At 33.6% G+C, this 26,518-nt stretch overlaps 2 protein-coding genes across 2 annotated transcripts in view; one reads left to right on the top strand and one right to left on the bottom strand.

Annotated features, from left to right (window-relative positions):
* Positions 1–11,821, top strand: part of LOC106457433 (ubiquitin-conjugating enzyme E2 U-like) — a 16,405-nt gene extending 4,584 nt beyond the window's left edge. The window contains exons 3-6 of the mRNA XM_022383373.1: positions 940–1,032; positions 7,777–7,874; positions 9,565–9,691; positions 11,249–11,821. Of these exons, the coding sequence (XP_022239081.1) occupies positions 940–1,032; positions 7,777–7,874; positions 9,565–9,691; positions 11,249–11,772 (842 nt within the window). The 3' untranslated portion in view covers positions 11,773–11,821. The remainder of the gene's footprint in view (positions 1–939; positions 1,033–7,776; positions 7,875–9,564; positions 9,692–11,248) is intronic.
* Positions 11,822–15,132: 3,311 nt separating this feature from the next.
* The window catches only part of LOC106457431 (serine/threonine-protein kinase NIM1-like), a 61,491-nt gene continuing 50,105 nt past the window's right edge, over positions 15,133–26,518 (bottom strand). The window contains 3 exon segments of the mRNA XM_013916845.2: positions 15,133–16,947; positions 16,950–17,163; positions 25,226–25,494. Of these exon segments, the coding sequence (XP_013772299.2) occupies positions 16,382–16,947; positions 16,950–17,163; positions 25,226–25,494 (1,049 nt within the window). The 3' untranslated portion in view covers positions 15,133–16,381.

The raw sequence follows: 26,518 nt of genomic DNA, 5'->3' as shown, positions 1-26,518 counted from the left end.
ACTTCTTTAATATTCTTTGTGGCTACAGATTTGTTGTTTCTCTTCTTGTATTCAAACAGTATTACATACCGAATGGGTGTCCCGTCGTGTACTAACACTATAAGAGATTACAGTATACTGACCTTTACACATTATATAAGCTACACTAACGTGAAGTTTAGACGGTTCGTTTAACTATTATACGTGATCTATGAAAGTATTCCAAAACGCGACATTAATTTCTTGACGACTTAATACTACCAACATTTCAATCAAGGAAAAAATCGAAATATGCTATTAAATTTAATGTATAAAGGAATGCGGCCAATGGAGAGGATTTCTCAATGGTTTGCTAAATTCCTATTCGTGAACAAATGATCTTTATAATAGAATTTTTCATATTGAAAATTTATATCAGAGCATTGAATTTAGGAAAACAAATTGCCTTCATACAATCCCTTTATCTTTGTAATGACGACTATATATAGATATTATGTAAACTAATGGACCATTCATTATTGTTTTATAACATCAAGCACGTTACATTTCGAAATGTTATTATTAAAAACTTGGACACAATTCACAAGTAACACACATCTGTGGAGATAAACAGTGTTTTGCGTATGCGTTATTTTGAAGCACGTTCAATATTTGGCATTTTCAAAACTGTTTCTGCTTCATGTCATTGGGTTATCATTATGTTCGTGTTTGTGATCATATTGGTTAACAAACAGAACCGAACAAAAGGAATGTTTATAAACTTAATGTCAGTACTTTACAGTTTTATATTTAAAACTAAATTATAAGTATTTGACATTAAAAATTAACTCGTCAATCTTAATTATCCTTTCTTCTAGAGAACTCAAGGATTTCTGAAATGTTGTCGGTTGTTTAGGAGTTTCTGTAGGTTTATACATATTGTTCATTATTGACAAAGTACAAATTTTTCTACATCTGCAGATGGAAAGTTTCTTGTCTCGCTCAAGTTTGGTTCTTCGTTTTGCCTGTCTCCTCCAATGGTGAACTTTATCACTATACCTTACCATCCCAACAGTAAGTATATAAAATGTAGTAGATTTCTAAGCGCAATTGAAGTCTTCTTGAACATTTCCAAGAGGGTATTTTTATATTCGTGTATTTTGTTCCTCACCTTTAGTAATTAGTTCTCCAGAAAATGTAGCCTAAATATAAATATGTAAAAAATATAGATATAAGATTACTGCGTGAGTAGAAAACGTTTCAAACCTATATACATATGATATACTCTCCACCACTAATCTTATTCTATTGAATTGCCTTTGTCCGGGGTTACTGATGAGGGCTGTAATTCTCCGAAACTGCTAAAACTCAATGGCAAGTGGTAAATTGAATTATAGATTAGGCTTCGCATTTATTTTTAATGCATATTTTGGTTCCGACGTTTCATCTAGAAGGTTATTTAAGACTGTGTAAAAAAAAAAAATTAAAGCTGAAGCATCTTAAATCGCGTAACATTTGAGTGTTATATTCTGTAATACAGATACCATTCTTCAAACATATTGTGTTCTATCCTGTAATACAGATACCATTCTTCAAAGATATTGTGTTCTATTCTGTAATACAGATACCATTTTTCAAAAATATTGTGTTCTATTCTGTAATACAGATACCATTTTTAAAAAATATTGTGTTCTATTCTGTAATACAGATGCCATTTTTAAAAATATTGTGTTCTATTCTGTAATACAGATACCATTTTAAAAAATATTATGTTCTATTCTGTAATACAGATTCCATTCTTCAAAAATTTTGTGTTCTATGCTGTAATACAGATACCATTTCTTAGAAAATATTGTGCTCTATTCTGTAATATAGACACCATTTTTAAAAAATATTGTGTTCTATTCTGTAATAGAAATACCATTTTTTTAAATATTGTGTTATATTCTGTAATATAGATACCATTTTTTAAATATTGTGCTCTATTCTGTAATATAAATACCATTTATTAAAATACTGTGCCACCACCTCATTCCTTAAGATCAAGATGTAAAATGTTTGATCAAAAACGGAGAGAGTGTGTTTGAAGAAGTAACTCACATCGATACTACATGTTTCTTCATGTGTGAGCTATTTGTAAGATTATGAGAGTTTTTTTTATTACGCATTTACCCCATGTCAGACAATCAGTTTACTCTAAGCGGTTTCTATTATATTATCTTTTTATGGATTTTCTTCAGATTCCTTTCTTATTTTTCTGAAGAGCAGTTAACACTAAATTAGGAAATTAAGTTGTATTCAAAAACACTGTATTACTTTATAGGTTTATAATGTGAGTGCACACATTTGTAGTAAGTAAATATATTTGTAATATCATTACGTTATTTCACTTCGTTTTCGTTTTTGCTTAGTTTTGAATGCCAAAGGTTTCGACTCAATTACCTAAGCCTTCTACGGGTGCACGACGTTTGGCAAACAACAAGATGTAATGGATCAATTCAAATTACAAGTTGCTAAGTAACGATAAAAACAAGAATATGCCCTATATATCTATACAAGAATAATCCCGAAGCCCAATAAGCTGAAATATAATAATAACACAAGTTAAAACATTGCAATTTATATTATTTTTATTGTGACTCGTTAACATAGTGCTAGAAATGTTAACTGGATGTTTTAAACTTTAGAATCACCAAAGGAAGGGCGTCCCAGCCCGAATTATTATTAATATTAAAATATCTATTTAACGTTAACCATTTTTTGTGGCATACGTTTCCCCCTTTTTTTCTTCGATTTCATTATACCACAACGGGCTTTAGAAAGACATAACAAACAGCAAAAATGAATTCACAAATCTAGATAAGACAAAATGGAGGAAAATTGTTAGGTTAGCTTCATAACAGCATCACAGCCAATGCATGGTTTGATTTCTTTAATTAAAGTTACAAACAAGTAAGAAGGATTTGGTTTGAATTTCGCGCAAAGCTACACGAGGGCTACCTGCGCTAGTCGTCCTTAATTTAGCTGTGAAAGACTAAAGGAAAGGCAGCTAGTCATCACCACCCACTTCCAACTCTTGGGCTATTCTTTTACCACCGAATAGTGGGATGGGTCCTCACTTTATAACGCCCCCACAATTGAAAGGGCGAGCATGTTTGATGGAACAGGAATTCGAATCCGCGACCCTCACATCAACTTATGAAGAGAAAATTCCTGGTTTTGGTTGGTACCTGTAGGAGAACCACATTAATGGACTGCTATTGCATTGGCTTCTATATTTTTTTCTATTTTTAGTATCACACTTCTTGGATTCGAATCTATGACCACATGGCCATGCCGGTCTTACGTACTCGTTGTTCTCCCTGGCGTGCAATGCAATAGCTGATGTATCTACAGAGACATGTATTATATCTCTCGGTGTTCTTTCATTTTAATATTAACAGAACGTTTGACCTCTCTAATGTATTCTTTTTTATATCCACATGAAACCTTATAGACAACGCTTTCTTTTTTTGCGTGGAATTTGTAAGTTACGATTTAACCTTAGTTAAAATATTGCGTCACTTAATCGCGATTTTGAACATATGTTTGAATGTTAACGTTATTCATTTTTATTTTTTCTCCTTGTTCTGGAAAGTAAAGAATGGCAATCCTTTGTTTATTTTCCCGATTAATGTTTTCCTTTTTTTTCATTGAAGTATTTTGACAGCCATATTTTGTTTGTTTGAGATAGTTATTGTTAATAAAAGTTTGTTGAAGCTGCAGAAGTTTAGTTTCTAGGTATTTGCGACATTGCACCTCCACTGCCATTCTTATCAACTATTACTTGCATTACTAAGGGGAACGTGATACACAAATGAACGATACTGCCTGAATTTTTATTGTTTACTTGACGTCATAAGCTATCTTTCAGGTCTGTCAATGACCTGCTATGATCACGTAGCCATAATCCAGTAGGAAGGAGACGTGTAGATCGTGTTTGTGTTTGTGGAGAATGTCTGCTGATTACTCGATCTTTGAAAGCATGTCTCAGAAATGTTTTTTCGTTCAAAACTCCTCTTGTCTGAACTGAAGTTTAGGCATTACTACATTTTCCAACGCAGAACTGTAACATTCGTCGTTCGGAACGAATCTTGACGTGTTTGATGCTAGTTTCACCGAGTCTTGGATATGCAAACTTAGCTGTCAGCGCTCCTGGTGGTCATTATTTTAAGTATTTGAATCGTCTTTCCCATCGCCTCATTATTTCATTTGCTATAGATATTGCAACTCTCTGGTGATTAGTTTTCTAGTTACGGACGTTAGAATAAACCAACGAACTTAATCATGATATCTATTTATTATGCACAATGTCACCACCATGCTAAGGATACAAAACAATAAGAAACGCAGGAAAAAGTGAGTCCTCTAAACAATGATCAAGCATTCGTTTCTTGTAATGATTCTTATAAGTTGCACATACTTAACAATACTGTAAGCAAATATCAAAGTCTCTAGAAATATGCCAAAAGTGGCGCACGTTTTATACTACTGTAAGTAAATTTAAAAGTATCCAGAAAGGCGTCGTAATTAAAGACATTTTTAATGAGATCCGGCTATCAAGTAATTAATGACACCACTCAAATTTTGATTTTGTAATAAGACAAAAAAAATTAAAATTCAATTTCGATGTAATTATTTTACAGAAAAAATAAACTGGAATGTACCACAATTTGCCTAAAGAGCTCCTTAATGGGCCCGGCATGGCCAGGTGGTTAGGGCGCTCGACTTGCAATCTGCGAGTCGCAGGTTCGAATCCCCGTCGCACCAAACATGCTTGCCCTCTCAGCCGTGGGGGCATATAATGTAACGGTCAATCCCACTATTCGTTGGTAAAAGAGTAGCCCAAGAGTTGGAGGTGGGTGATGATGACTAACTGCCTTCCCTCTAGTCTTACACTGCTAAATTAGGGACGGCTAGCGCAGGTAGCCCTCGTGTATCTTTGCGCGAAATTCAAAACAAACAAACAAACAAAAGCTCCTTAACGTCTATAGTAACTGAAATTTGATTGGTTAAGGAAAAAAAAGTGCTTAATGTGTCAAAGTTTAAAAAACACGTCCTAAATTAAGAGAATTTCGCCCAAATATAACTTTTTCTGCAATACTGCCGATCTTAAGAAGAGATTAATATAGTAACCTATGAGTTACTACTTGTTTATCAGTTACGACTTGTTTATAGGTTACTACTTGTTTATCAGTTTCTACTTATTATAGGAAGTCTGCAATATCTGTATTTGTGGGCGTTGTTAACATTTTTTATTAGCCTTCCCTATAGTCTGTCATTTCAAAATTAGAGACGGCTAGCGCAGAAGGTCAATGAATAGGCTTTGCTCTGAGTTCCGAAAACAAATATTATGTTAAAAATATTTTTTATATATCAAGATTTTGTTCGTTTGCTGTTAAGCACAAAGCTACACAACGGGCTATCTGTGCTCTTCTTACCACGGGTATCGAAAACCGTCATTCTTTGAAACTAATTTGTTTTTTTATGTTTCCAGTGATCAAAGAGCTAATGAGACTGCGTTAAATGATATTAGCACATTGAAAAACATATTTCGACTATTAATATTGTTAAAGTCATATTGCGTATTTTACATTTTGCATTACATAACTTTTACATTAAGTTTTAATCCTCACCAGAACGCAAAATGGAAAACCGAAAAAAAAGTAGCTTAGTGTAAGCAGAAAGGAGTTCAAGGACCGTTAGTTGCGAGTTCGATAGCCTTAAGAACATCACTAAAGATTTCAGAAAGAAGCTTTAAAAAACAAGTGAAAAAGTAAGAGTTTCCAAGAAGTAAGAGTTGAATGCGATTAGAAAGGCATGTGATTTTGATGAGAAGCTGTGAATGGGCATAAAAGAAACTGAAATGGAAAATAGGGAAAGGAAGGATATTGGAAGAAACGAACTTTTGAGAGTGCATTATCTAGGTTCTATAGAAGAAGAAGCCTTAGTAGAATAAGTAAAATCACAGGTAAGGAGACGCAACAAAGCTGTGATATAACTGTTACAGTGTAATTACACTGGAAAATTTATAACAAATTACCTGAAGTGGATTTTATGGGTAAAGAAGGTCAAATAAATTTTGAAAAATTGTCAAGGAGAAAACAATGTGGATGGCTAAGGGAGTTGGCAGTGTAGAGTTCGCTGTAGTGGACAGTGCAAGTTTTCCTAATGCAGAATAACTAATTGACAAAGAAAGTAAAACAGTTGGAGTCAGGTGTAGCATTATAACCGTAACAATTAATTCTGTTGTTCAGTTAACGGAAGCCAAGTAGGCGATGGATATTAACTTAAGCTGTCTGGTATGGATGGAGAACAAGAATAATATCTATTATCAACAAAAGATAGAAATTCTAAATTAGGTGTGGCTATTCTTAAATTATTGAACTTTGTGGTTTCTGATCGGGCCGTTTATTTCATGTGTCGCATACAGTACCACAGTTCAGGTTGAAAATACCAAATTCCAAGATAACAAAGTGGACTAAGTATAAAGTAACAGTTAGTCTAGCAGTAGAAGCAGGATGCCCAACTGTTACAAAATGAATATGAATTGCTAAAAAACTGGACATTACTGGACTTAACCTAGTGCAAGTTTAACATTAAATGAATATCCCATTATTTTCTTAGATATTCCCTTTAAAACTGACTTAAAACGTCATTTCTGCCTACATTTTCGTTGAACAAACTGTCTCAAAATTTTAGGAGCTTTTCAAAAGCTGCTGCTGAAGCAAGGTTTCATTTTTCAATGCTTTGAGAAAGGTGAATAATTTATAAACTACCTTAGAAATTTGTCTGAATTTGGTTTGTCTTAAGCTGTGTACTATGAGAAGAGAATTATAACATTGTTTTATTTTGAGTCAAAACAAAATAAAATAAAACATTATTTTTAATAATGTACATTAGGGGTCGTACAAATATTTCGTAACGTAGTTTTAAGCCAAACTTAACCCTCTCTCTTTGCATTTAGTTGAAGGTACATTTAATTAATTATTTATTCAGGATAAATATCTGTTTTATCTACTTCTCAAAGTGGAAAGTGCAGCGTTAATATCATATTTCAGGTAACGACCTCGTCATCATTGTCCTCTGAATATATACTACAAATACTTATGAGAATTTTAAATACATAGGTTTTGTCATTAGTAGACATAGCTTTGAACGCTCATTACTAATACTGTCATATGGTTTTCTTCTTCTCTGTTTTCTAAATTCACAGTGACAGAGAGTATTGATTGCAATAATCTAGTTTGGAGGAGTAATAGTGATAGGTGTAAAGTCAACAGATAAAACAAACAGCTATCAACATCATTAGTTCTGATAATGTTCTTTTTAAGATGTGCATATATCAGTTTAGCATGGGAAAAATAATATAACTTCTAGAAGCATGGAACAAAAATGCAACGCAAAACGTGACGTCAAACACAACGTTTTCAAAAGCGATCATTTATACAAACTGAATAGGTGTGCGTCTTCCTCGCCTAGAATACGATCTTAAAGTTGGCTAAAATGTTGTTATGTTATGTACTTAAAGATATCCCCCACTTCCCATACTGAGGATAGCACCCCCCCTCCCAAATATTACACAATATTTGAACGGCACTTTAATCGCAAATTTAGGCCACACATTTAGAAGCAGGGAACATTACCTCCAATGTAGGCATAGCTGATACTTCAATAATGTTCAACCTTTAATACAGGCACATTAAATTATTCCAAACAAGTATGTTTTCTTTATAGTGTACTTGATTGTCATTTAACATTTTAATTACCATTATGTAGTACATCCATCAACAGGAAGGCCTTGTATCGAAGAGTTAGACGTGCCTCAGTGCTGGTTACAAAGTTACTCAACTGGATCTCTCTTGGTCAATCTTCAGGTAAGAACGCTAAGCCTACTCGTTATTTGCTGTTGTATTCGTCCACTGATAATATGTGCTTAGACGTTTGAGCCACTAGACTAGGTGGAAGTTCAGTTTATGGTTGTTAACATATTTAATGGAGAAGTGTGTTAATATTCTTGTTGTAATTAATCTTTTCTAATAGAGAAGTGTGTTAATATTATAAAACTGCTTTAATGTTATTGCTGTTTTTAATTTTGTCTAATAAAAGTGTGTTGATATTCTTGTATTTAATTTGTAAATACTCAGGAACATTATGAGAAGCGTATGTGAATCAAATAGAACATATCATAATTTGAAAAAATCAACTGTTTCATAAGCATTTTAACTTTTAAGTTGTTTAATGTTACTTAGTCTTGAGTATATTTTTTTTAACGAACTGAAATATGTTCATTAATATTGAATCTTCCGGGACTTATATTTTGGACGTCGATAGCTAATGAATTCACTGGTAAAAATGCTTTTGGAATCGGAAGTATTCGGTACCTTCTGGATTAATTTTGTGACTTTCGAAGGAAACCAATTGGGTTGAAAGGTATAATGCTAACATATATGTATATATATATATATATATATAAGGCAGCTAATATTGTTGTCTTTATTCATTGAAAGCTACACGATAGGCTATCCGAACTGTGTTTATTGCGTGGAATCGGACCCTACATTTCAGCGTGCTAAGTCCGTAAACTTGCAAATGACTCACCGAGAGACATAATTAGGGCAAAATGATACATGTACAACCTTTCTGCTTGCCAGTGGAGGTTTACTTTGATAGAATAACTTACGAGATAAAACTCAATGCCACCATTTTGACACCACATATACCGATGCTCAATTCGTGAGGCCACTGTTGTAAAACGTGGTTGCCAAACAAATTAATAACACCTGTTTAACCCCACGTGTGATGGTGCATCATCCCTGCGGTCACTGATATAAAACGTGGTAATCAAGCAGCTTGATTACACATGTTTGACATCACGTGAGATGGTGCGTCATCCATATGGTCATCGATATAAAATGTCGTAATCAAACAGCATAATTACACCTGTTTGACACCACATGTGGTGGTGTATCATTTTGGAGTCATCGATATGAAATGGGCTAAAATATAAAATGGACAATATAGACTGTAACACTAAATCTCTAACTCAAATAGAGATAACGTAACACATTTGCTAGGTGAGTGGAGATCGGTTAAAATCCCGAGAATTGAGTAGCGGATTGTGTGAGGTTTCATGTGAGAGGTTTCAGCAAACCTAGTGGTCAGTCATGTTTTTCTTCTGGCCCAAACTTGGTCATGCTCACCCTGTGGTTATTTACATTTTCCTGACCAACAGTGACCTAGAAAGCTACCTCCAAGTAACAAGCAATTCTATTCATACATCGTATAAACATGTAGCAGAAGAATTTAACCTTGGCAGTATGATTTCTTATTAGTGGCTATATGACGAATCACCCAGTAACCACAGAATGATTTGTGGTTTTCCTCAAATCAGCTCCATGAAATGATCACATCTTCCCCATCTTGACGCCGTTCCTGAAACCCATCACACTATTGGACTCAGCTTAAGATAAGGTCTATTGTGGTACCATTTATCATTTATCATTTTAGAAAATCATTGGTAATAAATCTGAGCCTTTCTTTGAATAACCGCTCGTTTTTCAACAGGTTTTGCTTGCTAGACCCTGTTTAAACAGACCCGTGAATCCCCAAGCAGGAACCCTGTTACGGAATGATCCTTCGGCATATTATTCTGTCGTACAACAGTGCGTCGAAATGAGCTTACACATAGCTGGTACGTATTATATACATTAAAAAACACGTACATTTTGGGTTCCATAACCACATCAGGGTTTTCTCTATTATGGTAAAAACGGCTACTTTGCTTATGTGATGCATGAAAACTTAGTCTCTGACTGCTTTATATTCGAACCAATGTCAAGTATCTTAGCGGTACATTAATTAATTTCATCTTAAATCTACTTGCTTGTTTGTTGTTAAGCGCACAGCTACACAATGGGCCATCTGTGCTGTACCCATCACGAGTTTCAAAACACGTTTTTATTCTACCTCTATAAACCTCAAGTTATAACGTTGAGCCAGTGGGATGAGGGGGGTTGTTGTGTTAAATACTCACTCATCTGAGTAATTTATTTCCATGATATGTCAGTGATGTTAGCATATGTATAAAATAACGTAATACCACATTTACTGGTGCATTTTTTTTTTCTGACATCATTTATAAGAACTTGAATCAAAAGTTAATTACGGGCTGGTGAGTGTGTTCTGCTGTGAGTGCACTATAAAAGCTACAATCATTCCCGCCATTTTTTAACGGTAGGTGGAGGCTACACTGACTGGCTTCTCTCATTCTAGTCAGCAAGTTTAAAATAAGGATGGCTACACTTGAACCTCAAGGTCTCTCACTTAAACGTTTATTCCATGTGTCATGTAACGTACTGTTCAGGTTGAAAATAATAATTACCCCTTTTAAAGTTGTAGCGAACGAGTTACCTACCATAAGCATAGTGGATCTGATGAATATCTTTAGCAATTAAAAAAAAAATGGGCGAATAAAGATGGATCTTAGTAACATATAAAGACTAATTCAAAATATAATAATTACAGAAACTATTCAGACAAAATTATTAAAATTAATTTGTAATGCAAACATTTTAGTTTCTAGTTAAATGATAAAAAGTCTTAATGTGTTTCAGGTGAAACGCTAAAACACATTCAAGTGACTTTAACTTTAATAGTTAGTTTCAAGTGTTAAAGTATATTTTAAGTATCAAATGCTTCTACATATGTCATTCAGATATATAATGTTTTAGTGCTAATATTCATATTTATATTATTATTCTTCATGAATATTTCTTTTCACATTATTACACGAACATGCTCGCCCTTTCAGCTGTGATGGTATTTTAATCTGACGGTCAATCCCACTATTCGTTGGTAAAAGAGTAGTTAAAAAATTGGCGGTAACTGTGTTCACTAGCTGCCTTCTCTCTAGTCTAACACAAATAAATTAAGGACGGCTAGCGCAGATAGCTCTAGAGTAGCTTTGCACGAAATTCAAAACAAACCATTCACAACACTGCACATAGAATAACACAAATAGTCCTTAAATCTAATAAATTTATTTTTGATATCTTTAATGTTTTTATTTTATATTGTCGCTTATTGAATATAAAAATTATCAATGATACTCGACTGAGTATGAGTTTATCTTGTAGTGAAAATCCTAAAGAGAAAGAGGTTATTTTGTAATCGGTGGCTAGTACTAAAGTTTAGTAAAGATTTCTCATTAGTAAGCTGTTCATTTTATTTCTATTTATTAACTCTACAGAAGAAAATACATTTAATGTTAGGGGCAATTGCCCGTTGAACCAGCCATCCTTCGTTGGAAGCTTTAGTGAATCAAAGAAAGATGTACAGCAATCTCTTCAAGAACCAAGTAGAATATTGAACCAGCCATCCTTTATAGGAAGCTCTAGTGAATCAAAGAAAGATGTACAGCAATCTCTTCAAGAACCAAGTAGAATATTGAACCAGCCATCCTTTATAGGAAGCTCAAGTGAATCAAAGAAAGATGTGCAACAATCTATTCAAGAACCAAGTAGAACATTAAATCAGCCATCATTTGTAGGACGCTCCAGTGAATCAAAGAAAGATATGCAGCAATCTATTCAAGAACCAAGTAGAACATTAAACCAGCCATCCTTCAATAGAAGCTCTAGTGAACCAAAGAAAGATCTACAGCAATCTCTTCGAGAGACGAGAAGAACGTTCAAGTGGTTATCTTTTGAGGCTTATCACAAGGACTGGCAGAAACTCGGTACCTCAAAATCTTGCCATCGTCATTTCACGTAACAAGAAAATTATAATAATTGTAATATATAAACAAAATCTTATATGAGTTATTAAATACATATATATGTGTGTAGATTACACGATCTTTTGAAATATATTTACTTTTCCTGACCTTTTAATGAAAAAAGGAATTATTAATCTATAATAATTTTGTATTTAATGAAAAAGTCACTACTGACAAAAGGAAAAGCAACCACCCATTCTAAGGGACTAACTGTTACTTTTATAACATAACCACGGTTTAAAATGCGAGAAATATTTTGTGATATCGCACGATTTCGAAACCGACTCGCGAGCTCCACCACAGCATCATTTAATAAAACATCTATATCCCTTTAACATAATATACAGTTTATTCGTTATAGATTAGCTCCACATTACCGTCCTACCTTTTCCTCTGTCTTCTTATATATGTTTTATGTAAACACACACACACACATATATATATATATATATGTGTATATGTATAATCACAAATTAAATTGAAATAGTTAAATAATTTATTTGATTTTTAATTCTACAACTTTGAGTGTTATCAGTCAATGAAAATTAACAACAATTACTTGTACTATAATATATAAAAAATCAGAAAATTAATTTGGTCAATAAATAATACTTACTTAACAGTTTATAAATATTTGTAAAAAATATAGCCTCTTAAGTTTATAATGTAAATGAAAGATAACGTTAGAACAGTCTTTACTTCCTTACCTTGGATACTGTTCTAACGTTCAGACAACTGAACACAATCCAAGGTAAGGAAGTAAGTACTGTTCTAAGGTTTATACAACTGAACACAATCCAAGGTAGAGAAGTAAATACTGTTCTAACGTTTAGACAACTGAACACAATTCAAGGTAGGAAAGTAAATACTCTTCTAACGTCTATACAACTGAACACAATTCAAGGTAGGAAAGTAAATACTCTTCTAACGTCTATACAACTGAACACAATCCAAGGTAAGGAAGTAAGTACTGTTCTAACGTTTATACAACTGAACACAATCCAAGGTAGGGAAGTAAATACTGTTCTAACGTTCAGACAACTGAACACAATCCAAGGTAAGGAAGTAAATACTGTTCTAACGTTTAGACAACTGAACACAACTTACTTCCTTACCTTGGATTGTGTTCAGTTGTCTGAACGTTAGAACAGTACTTACTTCCTTACCTTGGATTGTGTTCAGTTGTATAATGTTTCACTAATTGTCACCTGTTGTAGGGCCAAAGCTGGAGCTAAGCGTGTAATATATATATATATATATATTTAAATTTGTAATTTATAAATTATGAGTTGAAAAATAAACATATGTTTTGAGCTATATATTTCGGTAGACAGAAAACATATTTTACTGAATATCACCAATTACACGTTGATTAGTCTTCCAACTCAAACTATCCATTACAGTTATTTATTTTTAAACTGCCTTTGAGAACGAGAATAGGAGGACACGGTGACTCATGAATCCTCTGTGTCGTTCATGAAAAACAATAGTTAAAGTGGCTTACCACTGTCTTCCTCAACAACTTATTTATTTATTGTTCAACATACGTAAGTCAACAACAAAAAAAAAACTTTACATATCGTCTCAGCAGCGGACCTCGAACCACGAATCCTTGGATTCACAGTGCGGCACGCTAACAACTAGGGCACGTCTGGTGTCTCACTATATTGTTACTATATATAGCTTTCAAACTATTGATTGTTAATAAGCGCTATAAACCAGGTTGTTAACTTATAGTCATTGTTGGGAGTAAGAACTTTTAAGGTAGGGTTTATAGTTATATATTTAGTTCTATTTAATGTTTTCTGTAAGGGTGGTGGTTAGGAGTTTAATTAGTAGAAATGTTAGGGTGGTTTCATTTCTACTTCAAGAAATTTAAGGGTAACTGCCCACCCACAACTGACTAAAGGCAGTTGAAGCTGAGACGTAGTGGGTGTAAGCACTCAGCTTCGTACACCTATTTGATTTTCGTACATTTATTTTTCATGACGACTGATTAGATTAACATCAGCATTTGGATATATATATATATATATACGGAGCGCAAGTCGCATAACTAAATATGAGTATCTTCGTTTACGTGAAAATAAAATACGAGTGATATGAATTCTTATTTCTTTACAGTTTAGTTACTCTAAATGTATTCAGACTATTAAACTGTAATGCAGACAATTTGCCAACAGTGATGGAATAAGAACAGTATAAGATTCAAGAGAAAATACTATTTTACTAAGGTATTGTCTTAAGCAAAACTAGTAGGAAAAAGAGAATATGATGTGCCTGTATATATATATATATATATATATATTCACATTACTAACTAACATTTAAATAATAATTTTTATTTACAAGATCTAATATTTTAGAAAAAATAAATAAACAGGTGACGGTTAGTAGTTACGTTAATCAAACTTGTAAAATTTAACTTCCATAGATTTGACAGATCTGAATTAAGTCTGGTTTTAATTGAAGCAACCATTTCAAAAAATTAAAATGATAAGGTTCGTTTGTTTGTTGGACTATCTGTAATTTGCCCACTACGAGTTTCCAAACCTGGCATTTAATGGTGTAAGCCCTCAGATTTACTGCTGAGCCGCAGGAATTATTGTGATCAAAAAAGCTGTCGTGTATTCTGCGACATTATGTTTTGTGGTTAGGCGGGCCATTTTAAAAAAAAATAACTTCATTACTTCGTTCTAAAGATGATGTCCATACCACCAGACCAGGTCTGTAGACTTATAACGCTAAAAACCGTGTTTCAATACACGTGGTGAGCACAGCAAAGACAGCTCACAGTGTAGCTTTGTACTTAAAAATAAACAAACAAAAATAAACACAGACTAAAGATAATACAGGTAAATAACGTATATATGGAAAAGTATATACATTTGAATTTCTAAGAGAATTTTCATTAACGCTGAAAGATTAGTCAAATGCAATTGTTTTTAATCATGAAATTACATTCTAAACGAGATATATATGAAGTCACAGTTTCTACCGTTGGTGTTGCTTTTCTAATCTTTATTAAAACTTATAGGTGGCAGCAGAAAATATTTGTTTGTTTGTTATTAAACACCAAGCTGCACAATGGGCTATCTGTGCTTTGCCCACCACTTAGGGGGGGGGGCGCAGAAAAGAAGTTTGGAATTTTCACAAAATCATTCATTTTCTCTTAAAACATCTACACATACATTTGCGTATGGTGATCTAACTACTCGGGTGAATCTAATCATATTTTGCCCCCCCCCTCCCCCAGTGGCACAGATAGCCCATTGTGTAGCTTTGTGCTTAATTACAAACGAACAAACAATAATATTTTCTTAAATAAAATCCTTGGAAAAGCTGTTGTTGTTTTTTATTGGGGGGAGGGGTAATAACTCATTATTTATGATAAAATATCATAGATATTTATTTGGTAAAAATGTCATTTTAGCCCGTACGACAGAACTGCCGCGTGGTAGAAATTATCTCAAAGGCATTTTCTTATTTCCATGTCAAGTCGTGAGTTTATCGGCTTGGATTGTGTTAATGTTAATGTTTACATCCAACCAGTCACCTGTTAACGCTTTTCCAATATTTACAAACATTCAATTGTAATATGTTTAAACAGAAAATGTTTCTACATGATATTTTTATACAGTATAAATTACCTGAAGTTACTTACATATGAGATGAATTATATACCAAATGTTTTAGTAACCGTAAGTCAGGAATGATATAAAACATTATATCTTTCTTAACGTGAGTCGTCAACCCGAATAACATAACATATTCAACAACTTCCATATAAAACAGATTCAAACATAAAATATCGATGATATGATTAAATTCTGTGTCAGATTTATACGATTCAATAATTTTTTTCTTTGATATAAACAGTAACTCACATACAACAAGACATCTTATTTTACATTCACTGGCTCAAAAAAAAAGGTTAAAAAACTGAAAGTGTCAAACATTAATTAGCATAAAGGTAATGATATAACCACATTATTTGCAGATCTCTCGTACAAAAGTACGTTTACGTTATTCAAACAATGTGTTTTACATTATATCACTAGGTAATCAGCTAAAAGATTAGAATTCACACTAATGTGTACACCTGGATCAATCAGAAAACTAAAGACCGCTTACAAACCAATTTCTGTAAATAAATAAATCGCTTAAAAATTCAAAGCTTGAAGTACACAAGTTTTTATGTGCTGGGAACAGTTTTCTCTCCCTAAAAGCCTCTATTTAAGTAATTTCGACAGTATAATTCGAAACGTCAAGGATTTTCACTAAGTACTGCTATTGTATATGATGTCATTTCTTAGCCATAAATATCTCCCATAAACTGTATTTACATGTGATATGTACACACTTTCTGTATTATTTATTAACCGACAAAGAAACTAACAGACTAATAAACTGTTATCATTTCTGTTTTAAAATAATAGTTTGGTTTAGAAGTAATAGCTGGGGGTTGGTTGATAGTTTACTTACAACACTTTCAACCTGATTCTTGTCTTGGGTTGGATGCCGTGCTCGTCTGTATAAAATCATAAATATGATATTTTGTACCTGAAGTAAAATTCTAATACTGAACGCGTTATATCTTGACTATCAGAGTAAAATACATGCTTTTGATCGTTTAGCTCTTCGCGTGGCTCCTCGATCCGGGACTCTTACATTAGTGTCACCAAATCTTCGACTGTTTTCCAGTTTTTTCTCTCTAGATGGCGCCACAGACTCATTTCCCTGTATAGTGTTTGTAAGTAATTGAAACTGGAGTTTGTGCAGTAGTATACGGTATGTACCAACAATATTACTGCGCGCCCCCTTATCGGCACATTCCCACAACATATCTTGTGTTATTCCTAAATCTGACAATATGTTGCAGGCTTTGCGTTCTTCTGTATCGTTGCTACTCGAGTTTAGAGAGTTTAGAACGTTAAGTTTGGGCAATTCTATGGGGAACTGTTGTTCTGAGAGCCACTGTGAACACTTAATTTGTTCTAGGGACATCCGGGACTGTGGAACCTGCTGTAAAGTTCCTATTAGCAGAACACGGCATCTTTTGGTCACGTGATCAGGAATATCGAACTGTCCGCTGAGAATGAGTTTCTTCAAAGCGGCAACTGTTTGAGCTTTAAAGGGCATGGAACCGACAACCATAAAATATAGTAGTACCCTAAAGCCCAGATGTCTACGTAGGGGCCAACATAACTCTCATCTTTAAATAACTCTGGGGCAGCATAAGGTGGTGAGCCACAGAAAGTTCGTAGACCTTCCTCCTTATCCTTTACTTGCGTGCTAAACCCGTAGTCTCCTATTTTTACGGTTCTTGGTCCAGCAAAGAAAACGTTCTCAGCTTTTATGTCTCGATGAATGATGTTGTGTTGATGCTGTAGAAAAAACACAAACAAAATTTTAAATATATATATATATATATATATATATATATAGGTATACATACTTCGTGTCAAATCTGAAAACCTCGAGAATATTATAAATGTTAGCTATTAATTCTAGCCTTGTTTTTCTATGGTTGTATTTCATTTTCTGATCTGCTATTAATATTAATAGACATAGAAAATTTTCGCATTTGTGTCTTACGCGCCTATATTTTTCCCAGTTTTATGTAATGCAATGCCAACTTGGTTACAATGTTGATTATTTCTTATCATTAATATAATTTCATTTTTAGAAATTACTTTAAAAAAGATATCAATTCTAAAATAATGAATTTCGGTATTTACGAAGAAATAAAAAATACAACATAGGTTATTATTTCACATTAATTTTTCCTTTTAATTTTCTAAGACGCTACAATACAAATGTTTAAAAATTCGAAACAGTGTTTGCTGTCCACCTTCCAAGGATACATCAATTTCAAAAACAGATGAATATTTGGTTTGATAATATAATGATTATCCTTTATAATGACAAGTTCTAGGGTTGACAGTTAATATAAAATTGTGTATTATGTTAAACATTCAATACATTATTTTACCAATTCTCAAAGTAGTTATAAAACATTGTAGATTAATAACTGTTTACTCATAAAATATCTATTTTATGTACTACATCCCCCGTAAAAGTGTGTTTTTTGCAATGCTGCAAAAAACAAAACAAAACAAACATGTATACGTTACACTCTACAGATTACTAACGCAATAAGTTTAAGATGGTCATTATTATCTATGTGATCATTCAAAGAATAGAATTGGTCCACTATCAATTAGTTTATGTTTAGTAACTCATGGCAAGAAAGATTAGAAAATACAAGTGATTATGGGATAAAAATCAAAATAACTCCATTGTTGACTACTGACATTATAAAGAAAAGAATTGAGGTATTTTTACTTTATGAAGATATTTATTTTTCAATGGAAAGTGAAAGAATAAAAAATAGATTATTTCTGAGAATTTAGACAAAAAAGGATGAAAAAGTGATTGAAAAAAACAAAGAGCAAATGAAAACGCTGAGTAACTGAAGAGCGAAAGTATGAAATGAAGATGAGAACTGATACACTACTGAGTAAATGTAGATTTAATGAGTAAAAAAAAAAAGTTCAACTTGTTAAAAGAAAACAGATTAGCTTGACACCATCATTAATAGGACCAAACTTGATGTACTTAAACTGTCCCTTGCTTACTGCGTCTCCCCTGGTAACAAACGACAGACAGAGAGAAAGACAGAAATCCCCTCTCTTTACATACTACCATTGAAAGCAGTACGTTTTTCAGCACAGTTTTACTTATTATAACACAAATTTTCCGTTTCTATCCAACTCATTGTATGTTCTTAAACATTTTAAGCAAGTTCACTTGCTACGTAGGCTGAAAGATGTGATAACAATGTAAAGAATGCCAGATTTAATGGTCGGTACGTTCCAAGCCCGTTCAGCCCGGTTGGCATCTTCATGTAACATATCTTGCATTCCTTCCGCCTGAAGATTTGAGTGTTATTACTAATCTGGTGGAGTATGTTTACCGTCCCATCCACACAAAAAAAGAAGCATGTTAAAAAAAGGGGGATTTATTTGTGTATTAAGACGTGTATGTGTAAAAGTAGTTTGGTTCTACTACTAAACATTCAACAATGACTTTGGAAAGCTGTTTGGTATTACTTATCGGCTTCTCTAAAGTTAATGGGCCAGGCGTGGCGTATAAGTTGGCGTGATTGGATGCAGATCGAGAGTACGAGACGTGACGCCGGTTGAAAAAGCTTCACACTTTTAAGATCCTGGGGCGTTATAAAAGTTACAATCAATCCCTTTATTTGGTTCAAGGAGCCGGACAAAGCCCCTTGCGGTGGCAAATGTTGATGTTTGGCTGCATTCCCTTTGGTCAGTAGTTCAAAATTAGGAACCTGAGCCCTTGGGTCCTGGCAGTTTAGCCCACCTGCGCAAAAAATCAACAACATGAAACAAATGTGTCACTCAAGTTGAATATTACAGTATTCCTAAAATTAAGAAAATATGCAAGCATAGTTACTTACGTGTCGCAAAAACGAAGACGTCAAACTTGCACACAAATCAGTTCAGTAACAATGGTTTTCGGAATTATTATCACAGGTGAACATTATTAGGCAGTGAACATTTATTATAAAGTATCATGTATGTTTTTACATTCATATTGGGTAAGATTATCAAGATATGTTATCAAAAGTAACACGTTACGTTAATTTAATATTGAGCTATTTAACGGGTATATGTTTTTCTTGTTGTCCCTACCGTAAATGTTCATTTAAAATGTAATAATTAAATTAATGTAGTGTATGTTTTGTGTTTTAACTTAATACTGAATTGTTTTATCGACTCCAAAGTAGAGGACGGAAAGTTGTAAAGTTAATTATCCGTTTGCCCATCCTAGAAGGAATAGCTTTATGAAACCTGTAATAACGTTAGCAGTAACTAATGTATTATGACAAGTAAAAATGTAATCATTCTTCGCCGGTTTGTAAAAAAACGGACAAACCATAAAAAATGTTATTTTTATAGCATATTATCAAATCTCACCTTAAATAATCTTATTCTTCAATATTAAGTCATATTATTCGTTCAGGTATTCTTTAGCATCGACTTTCATGTCGACCGATTCCTAAACCTTCTTAAGCCTGGTGGAAAGAGGTCGCTCCAAACGTCGTGATAATAAATATATTTCATTTAATACAATTTTCGTTCTGTTGTTAACTCCTACATCGAGTATGTGTCATACTCTTCCGATGTTGCGCGGATTCTACTGTTAGCTGTTGTTTACACAAGCTGTCACATCGTATTACCAGAAGAAGGGCGTTGTTTTCGTGTGGAATAGAAAACTGGGTCACATTTTCTGATGAACAGAAGGTTGGTAAATTTATAACCATTTGTTTTTAATTAGAATTGGTTCTATTTGGTGGAAGGATGAGTAAGTTTCTAATTCTGACATTATCATATTGTCGCATTTTAATTAAAGATAGGAAGAATCGGCTCTTTTAATAAGTTATTAACTTCTAAAGAATCCTGTCTATCTACCCTCCAGTAATTAGTCTTACAACCTAACTATAAACATACAACAGAATACACAAAGCTGGAAGAAACTGCAATGTATTGAAAGCTTATCAGGTGCAGTTGGACAAACGGTACTCTGAAAGGCGAGGTTCATTGCATAATTATTTTTGAAGAACGACTTTATGAATCCATGCATCCCTTAAATCATAATGTTTAAAGACGTTATTGTGGTTCTAAACGTTGGCTCTTCCTTGTCAAATAAATTGAAGAAAAGAAAAATTCTATAAGAACACGTAATATTTTAACCGTGATGGTTAAAGATGATTGTGAGGCAATTCATTGTCTCTTCACTGTCAAATTATTGTAAGAGAAGAACCACTTAATAAGCCCGTGTAATCTTTCAATCGTGATGTTCAAAGATAATTATGTGCAATTCACTGTCTCTTCACTGTCAAATTATTGTAAGAGAAGAACCACTTAATAAGCCCGTGTAATATTTTAACCGTGATGGTTAAAGATAATTATGTGCAATTCACTGTCTCTTCACTGTCAAATTATTATAAGAGAAGAACCACTTAATAAGCCCGTGTAATCTTTCAATCGTGATGTTCAAAGATAATTATGTGCAAATCATCGTCTCTTCACTGTCAAAGTATTATAAGAGAAGAACAACTTTACAGAACCCTGTAATCTTTTAGTCGTGATTTCAAAGAGATTATCCTAGTTTTACGTTATATTTTTACAGTCAAATTTAATAGAAGAATAACATTTTCGTATATCTCTGATTTACTTTACCTCTTCACAGTAAATTTGAAGACAAATTCTATATAGTTTTAACTTCATGAAAAATTTGTACTAACATTTTCATTTTCATAAAACTTACTGGTGTAGTCGTTTACTTTATGTATTTTATAATAAATCAAAACATCAGATATTTCAGAAATAACTCAGACCTCATAAAGAAACTTCATAATCCTCATGTTAAAAACAACAATTACTTACGAATAAAAGAATGTTTTCCCTGTAATATGTGATTTCACAAAGTGTGGAGTAGAAAATGGAAAACTGTGAGATTGATTACCCGTCTGTGCGCTTCGTGGAAGGACTTGTTTTATAAAATCTGTAATTTTAACTCCTCCACACCCTATAATTAATGTTTCCTTTCCGTTAGGGTATATCGTGCAAGAGGTATTATCAAAGCTTCATTAAGCCTCTTCAAAATGCTGTTAAAAATTCGCCACGACACAAACAAAAACCTGCACCGTAAAAATGTTTGTGAAAATTAAGAAAAATAGACAGCCAGAATCGGATTGTTTGAACGACTGTCACACACGTTCAATTTAAAAACAATACAATCATTGAGAGCTAATAAAGCAAAACAAATATGATGGCTATGCACATCCCTTGTGTTGAATTTTGTAAAATGTACAAGCACACAATTGAAGTCACAAGTGAGACTTCACAACAAAACAATGTATTCAAATAAACATATTTTTGAACTAAAAATCGCACGTCATTTGCGTCGCTGGAAAACACAAAACTTTTGTTTTAATATCGTTGCAACAATCGTAAAGTACTCACGTAAGTCTGTGTTGGGGAAACATAGTTTGTTATGTTGTGAAGTAACGCAATATTTATGTTAATTTACCACACAGTGTTTGTTCATTGAGCTAGAACATACAAAAATTAAATAGAGAAGTAACAGTCTTGCATAATATGGTAAGCTGATCCTCTAAAACGTACAGTGACTAGTTTATATATATAATTTTATGGAATGACTTGGCGGAAATGTTTTATAAAGTAAATAATTTCTCAGTAATTAATTTGAGAAGATCTTATATTATGGTCTTGAACGCCCAAAGTTGGTAAAACATTTCAAACCAAAAGGTCTAATATTTGTGATAACAGTCATATTAGACTGCACCTTCTTCTTAACTTGTCCGTTAGAGTTTTCAACGAACATAAGAGATGGGTTAAGACAGCATTTGATATCTACCTTTGATCTCTCTCAAGTCACTACTATTGTATTAACATTCTTTTTTCTTGTTATTTCTACTGCTCATTGGACTGTAGTAACAATCTTGTTTGTATTTTCTCTGGTTGGAGTCGAATTCAAATCCTCTTTACACACCAAACGAGTGCTCTGCTAACAGAGTTACAGGTCTAACCCACCTAGCCATTGCTAGTAGAGCACTTTTTAACAACTTAAGTTACCAGAGAACTAACATTCCAAACTTATACTTCACGGTGAGATCACTAAAGATGAATAATTGGTTTGTTTTGAATTTCGCACAAAGTTACACGAGGCCTATCTGCGTTAGCCGTCCTTAATTTAGCAGTGAAAGACTAGTAGGAAGGCAGCTAGTCATCAACACCCATCGCCAACTCTTGGGCTAATCTTTTACCAACGAATAGTGGGATTGACTGTCACATTACAACGCTCCTACGGCTGAAAGGGCGAGCACGTTTGGTGGGACGGGGATTTGAGCACGCGACCCTCAGATTGCGAGTTAAGCGCTCTAACCACCGAGATGAATAATCCAATGACACACAAATAATTTATTCTCGCTCCTATTGTTTGCATATAATTATGTTTTGTTTTATTAACAATGAATTACTTATTCATTTGCTTTGTTTTGTTGTTAAGTACAAAGCTACACAATGGGTTTTCTTGTTGTAATCATACAGGTATCGAAACCTGATTTTGAGCGTTAGAAGCCTTCAGACTTACAGCTGAATTACTGGGTGTCTATTTATCTATGAACGAATCTATCCATCTAATAGTTAATTATGTTATACCATTCTTCTATCGAAAGGGAAGTAATAACGTTTAGTTGTTTAAATTATTTTATACCATTCTTCTACCGAAAGAGAAGTAATAGCATTTATTTGTTTAAATTATCTAATACCATTCTTATTTACCAAACATGGTCTCCCTGTTTATCTTAGGGGTTAGGGTGTTCGACTCACAATCTGCGTATCTCAGGTTCGAATCCCCGTCACAACAAACATGCTCGTCCTTTCAGTATTGGGGCATTATGATGTGACGGTTAATCCCACTCTTCGTCGGTAAAACAGTAGTAGCCCAAGAGTTGGCGGTGGGTGATGTTGACTAGCTGCCTTCCCTCTAGTCTATCACTACTATATTAGGGACGACTAGCGCAAATAGTTCAAGTGTAGCTATGCGCGAAATTCAAAACAAACCAAATCTTGTTTATCCACTGCTAGAACCTTTCTGTCCGGTTTTACAGATTCAATCGCATACACAAGTAAATTTTCTTTTATGTTTCTCTGGCTCCGTGCAATAATCATTGTATGCTTAAACGAAAGACGGCCGGCCTCACAACCTTAGTTTGAATGACGTTTCATTAAACCCTGTGTTAACAATACTTGCACAGCGCTATATATAGAAACTGCCTTTTACAACTGGAGTGGAGAAGGGGTATCTTCAAGCGTTGAACAGATGACAAACTTAACTAGCACTTTAACCAGTTTACGTCAAAAATGTGTTGTATGCGTATTTCTACACCGCCCCGGTGTTTGTCCCAGTTCTATAAAAAATAACTATAAAGGTAATAGGCCATCAAAGACCTGTTTATCTATTTATGTTCAAAATAAAACAAAAACGCCAAGCAGTGTTTTAGTGCTTTTAAACCATTGTAAATGAAGATATGTAACATCGTGACTAGCGTCACGACATTGATGTCTATAATGTCTATATTTATCTACTCGAACTTTTGTGTATTATTCTATGTAAATTTATGTGACTGTCTGTTTAACTACTATTTATTCTTGCCCAGTTAAAATAAATCAAGCTGCTTTGTAACAGAACAATGTGACTAGCAGTGATAAATAATTGTTGCTAAGAGTGATATTTCTATAACGAACACTGTACTCCGAAACAATACTTTTTGTTGTATATAATGAACAAAATTTTCAGTTCATAATGCACAGCATATCCCCAACTCAAGAGTAGTAAACACTATAAGATAATTTTACAAATGTGGTTCTAAAATACATAAATCAAATTAGAGCTATAAAAATTATTTTCAAACTTAAAACGTCGGGAAGTTATCGCCTCGTAGTTAATGTCTTATTACATTATATATTAACAAGTTAAAATTTCAAACACTACTCTTAATTTCTTTAGCACATTATGGCTTATTTATTTTGTTTGTTTGTTGTTAAGACTGAATGATACAGCGGTATGTCTGCAGACTTACAACGTTAAACATCTGATTTTGATACCCGTATTGGGCACAGCACAGATAGCCCATTGTATAGCTTTGTTCTATATAACAAAAATACACATTTCAAAACGCTACAAAGGTATGATATGTTCTTGAAATGCTTCTGGACATAAAATGAAACTTTTGTTCACCATTATATAAGAAAGCTAGTACGTTAGTACCTGGTTAAATAAACAACAACAAAAACTATCTTAAGTTACGTGTATAGACGGAACAAAACCAAAGGAATGTAACAAGGATTTACACTGTATTTAAAGACAATAATTTGGAGGTATAACTTTTATTATTTGTTAGTCCTTGTGGGTCTACTACTGCGATGCGTAGAAGGTGTTAAACTCTTCAAAAAGCTGTTAGGTTAAACGTCAAGGTACTTTTTTTTTTTCTACTAAAGAGAATCATTATTTTGCATTTTTTTTATTTCAAAGTTTCACGCAAAGCTAAACAAAGGCTATCGATATGGGCATAGTCGTCCTTATATTTGGACTGATTGACTAGATGGAAGGCAACTGGTCAACATCACCCGCCGTCAACTCTTAGGCTATTCTTGTCTGGCCTAAAGTGTAGAGCGCGTTTTTGCAGCAACGAAATATTGCGAGCCATGGATTCTCGGATGCATAGTCCAGGCACAATAAGTAATAAGTAATAGCTACGAATACATGTTTGTTACCAAATTATATTACTAGGACTTATCACCATATTAAAACCTTGATATTACGTCTTACCATGTGATCTACAGCAGCTATAACCTGAGCGAACAAAGGCTTGGCTTCCTCCTCAGAAAAGCGTCCATCAGTTGAGATTCGATGGAAGAGTTCTCCTCCGTTGGCATATTCCATGATAAGGAATATCTTAGTGAACGTTTCAATTACTTCAAAAAGCCTAATGGCATGAGGGTGGTGAAGCATTTCCATGCTTGTAATTTCCCGAGTTAGCATTTTATGAGTTTTTTGATCTAATGTCGATTTATCAAGGATCTTCACCGCAACTTTTTCTGAAAACAAACAAACAAAATTATAAATTCTTAACTAAAGTTAAATGCTCTTTATTTTTCTGTTTACAAACGGTTGACATCAAAACATGTATTGTAATTTGTTTTACTACTATTGTATTTTATATAAACACCCCCCCCCCCTCAGTGGCACAGCGGTATACCTACGGACTTACTACGCTAGAAACCGGGTTTCGATACCTGTGGTGGTTAGAGCACAGATAGTCCTTTGCGTAGCTTTGTGCTTAACTACAAACAAACTATATAAACGTTAAATTTGGTGTTTGAATAGAAAAAGACTTTAGCATTTTCTTTGAAATTTCCTGAATTACCTTTTTACTTCGTAACTATAAAAAATTCAGAGTGCTTATTTGAGGATAACGTTGTTCAACAAACAAAAGAATTGAAGACTTGTTTTGATTATTCACATCTTCAGCCTTCAGCAAGTGTGTTTATGCGAAGGTCACGTGAGCAATAGCTACATATAACTCAATCTTGGTGGCAGCATATCATAACTGATGATACACAGGGTGGCCGTAACTGAAAGGGACCGTCTTACTTCTCTACCCATATTATTCATTAGATATTTACTTGAACCTAGAAGAAAGTTATTTGTTTAATAGTCTGTTTATTCATTTATGGAAAAAAGTTAATAAGGCTATCTGCCGCCGTCCCTAATTTTGAATTGCTGACCACAGGCTACGCTTTACCAACGAATAGTGAGATTGATCGTTACGTTATGTCACCACCATATTTGGCTCCGTGTTTTGATCCCACGAATCACAGATTGTGAGTCGAACGCCATAACCACCAGGTCATGCCAGGCCATTGTACAATACAAAGATATTTTAACTTTTAAGAAAAAGTATTGATAATCTAATAAATTGTGACTTTAACTGGGATATATATATACACCTGGAAAAAAGTTAAGCACCCCCGTGTTTTTTTCAAGTGATTCAGATTCGACGTTCTTGTGACTGATTATAAATTACCATTCAATCTAAACGTGTTTATCAAATGAAATTAT

The sequence above is a fragment of the Limulus polyphemus genome, unplaced genomic scaffold (genome assembly GCF_000517525.1).
Source record: "Limulus polyphemus unplaced genomic scaffold, Limulus_polyphemus-2.1.2 Scaffold330, whole genome shotgun sequence".
Lineage (NCBI taxonomy): Eukaryota > Metazoa > Arthropoda > Merostomata > Xiphosura > Limulidae > Limulus > Limulus polyphemus.
Note: the sequence above shows the minus strand (reverse complement) of the source record. Positions and strands in the feature narration are given on the sequence as shown.